The 2418-nt window shown below is 34.7% G+C and overlaps 1 protein-coding gene across 1 annotated transcript in view; it reads left to right on the top strand.

The window, feature by feature from the left end:
• The window catches only part of LOC105556117 (fatty acid synthase-like), a 7945-nt gene extending 5657 nt beyond the window's left edge, over positions 1 to 2288 (top strand). Inside the window, exon 8 of the mRNA XM_012003189.1 lies at positions 1903 to 2288. Within this exon, the coding sequence (XP_011858579.1) occupies positions 1903 to 2288 (386 nt within the window). The remainder of the gene's footprint in view (positions 1 to 1902) is intronic.
• The last annotated feature ends 130 nt before the right edge of the window (positions 2289 to 2418 follow it).

The following is a 2418-nucleotide window of genomic DNA, read 5'->3' as shown; positions in this document are numbered from 1 at the left end:
GTGGTCAATCGGGACCGTGGCCAATCGAGACCGTGGCCAATCGGGACCGTGGTCAATTGCAACGTGGCCAATCGGGACCGTGGTCAATTGCAACGTGGTCAATCGGGACCGTGGTCAATTGCAACGTGGTCAATCGGGACCGTGGTCAATTGCAACGTGGTCGTTCGGGACCGTGGTCAATTGCAACGTGGTCAAGTGAAAAATCAAGTGAAAATGCTGGTCTGGTCGACGACGACGACGACGACCGGGACGAAGACGACCAAGACGACGACAAAAACGTTTCTTAATCCAAAATTTAACAAATCTAACTTTTGCATTGCAATACCTCCACTCTTGGAGCACGTAGGAAAAAAGTAAAAACACTTTTATTATGCAAATCGTACCCAAGCTATCGATTAAGCGCAGTCTCAATTTCGTCGGATCAGCCGTTGTTGAGATCCGAAAATCTGAGGGCCCGTCAACTCGTGTACTCGCGTAAACTTACACGGTCGGTCTCGCACGCGTGTACTAGCTACGCTTACACTTGGCGCGAGACACTACCGTGTCTCGTGATCTGTGCCTCATGTAATTTCAGCCGATGCTGCTTTTCCACTCCAAAATCACATCTTAAAGCCTAACCCATCAAAAAATTTAACTCACGATGAAAGAATATTTAATTACAGATTAAGTCGAGGTAGGAGAGTTGTTGAAAATACATTTGGCATCTTAGCAAATAGATTTCGTGTATTGTTAACAAAAATGTACTTGCCTGTTGAAACTGTGCAAACTGTAACACTTGCTTGTTGTACATTACATACTTATTTGGCTAAAGAAAATACTGCTTATTTACATATGGCAACGGATGTTGAAAATATAGAAAATCGCACAATAATACCAGCTGAATGGAGATCGCATAATACCGAATTACGTAATTTAGGAACAATTAATATAAGACCTAGCAAAAACGCAATTTCTATTCGTAACATTTTTAATGAATATTTTAATACAGTTGGTCGTGTGGAATGGCAGGAATCTATGATTTGAGACTTGTTCTATTTTATTAGATTTTATTTAAATCGTGGAAAAATTTACAGATTGCACATACTAATTAAAGGACATTTTCGTGTAAATATTTTGAATTCTTTGCTTTCTTATATTCCTTAATTTACTATCTATATATTATGTAATACAAAATTAATTAATATCAATTTTTGGCAAGCTCGTTTTTTTATATAAAATTAAATATATCAAAAGGCCAATAATGTAACGAGCAACTCAATTTAATATATCGCAGTTAAATATTTTATAATCAAGGAACAAAGTAAAAGTATAACGACGCAAACAAATAAGATCGAAGGATACAGAAGAAGAAGTTGAATAACTTATAAATAAAAATAATAAATTAGAGATACACGAATAAGGTTGAAACTTGTACAATTAACAATTAAAAATTAAAATTATCGTTCAAACGTTTCGACTCTACTTAGTCTTCATCAGCGAACTTCTCCCTATAATGATGTGATATTAAATTAATTAAATATGAAAAAACAAATGCTTATGTATCCGTATTTATACTATCAACTAATTGAATATATTTTCTTTGTATAACTTGGAACGGAATATAAAAATCAAAAGATTACATAATACTTAGAAAGGAATATAAAATCTAATTAAATATGAAAAACAAATGCTTATGTATCCGTATCTATACTACTAACTATTTGAATACATTTTCTTTGGATTACTTAGAAAGAAATATTAAAAAATCTATATTTCTGTCTAAGTATTACAGAGAAAATGTATTCAATTAGTTGATTCCTTTCTAAGTATTATGTAATACAAAATCTAATTAAATATGAAAAAACAAATGCTTATGTATCCGTATCTATACTATCAACTAATTGAATATATTTTCTTTGTAAGGAGTTAGACAAGGATGCCCAATGAGCGCTATGCTATTCATTCTACTACTGGCAGATCTAGAAGAAACAATGAGGAAAGGACAAGATGGAGGAGTAGTAGTAGGGAAAACAAAATTCTGGACGCTAGCATATGCAGACGATATAGTAGCTATAGCGGAAGATGAAGAGGAGATGAAGAGAATGTTGAAAAGAATGGAGAGATACTTCGACAGAAAAAAACTGAAAGTAAATATAGAAAAAACAAAGATAATGAGATTCAGGAAAGGAGGAGGCAAAATGAAGAAAACAGAATGGAAGTGGAAAGGAGAAGAGATAGAGGAAGTAAAAGAATTCTGCTACCTAGGATACATATTTCAGAAAAATGGAGGACACAAGAGGCGCACATAAGAGAAAGAGTAAGGAAAGCAACCATAGCAATGAGACAAGTCTGGGGAATAGGGAAAAGGTTATTTGGAGGAGACTGGGTAAGAAGGATAAAACTATATGAAGCGCTGGTAGCAAGCATAGCGATGTACGC

The sequence above is a fragment of the Vollenhovia emeryi genome, unplaced genomic scaffold (assembly GCF_000949405.1).
Source record: "Vollenhovia emeryi isolate VEMERY1.0 unplaced genomic scaffold, V.emery_V1.0 DF940324.1, whole genome shotgun sequence".
Taxonomy (NCBI): domain Eukaryota; kingdom Metazoa; phylum Arthropoda; class Insecta; order Hymenoptera; family Formicidae; genus Vollenhovia; species Vollenhovia emeryi.
This window is presented reverse-complemented; position numbering and strand designations above follow the sequence as displayed.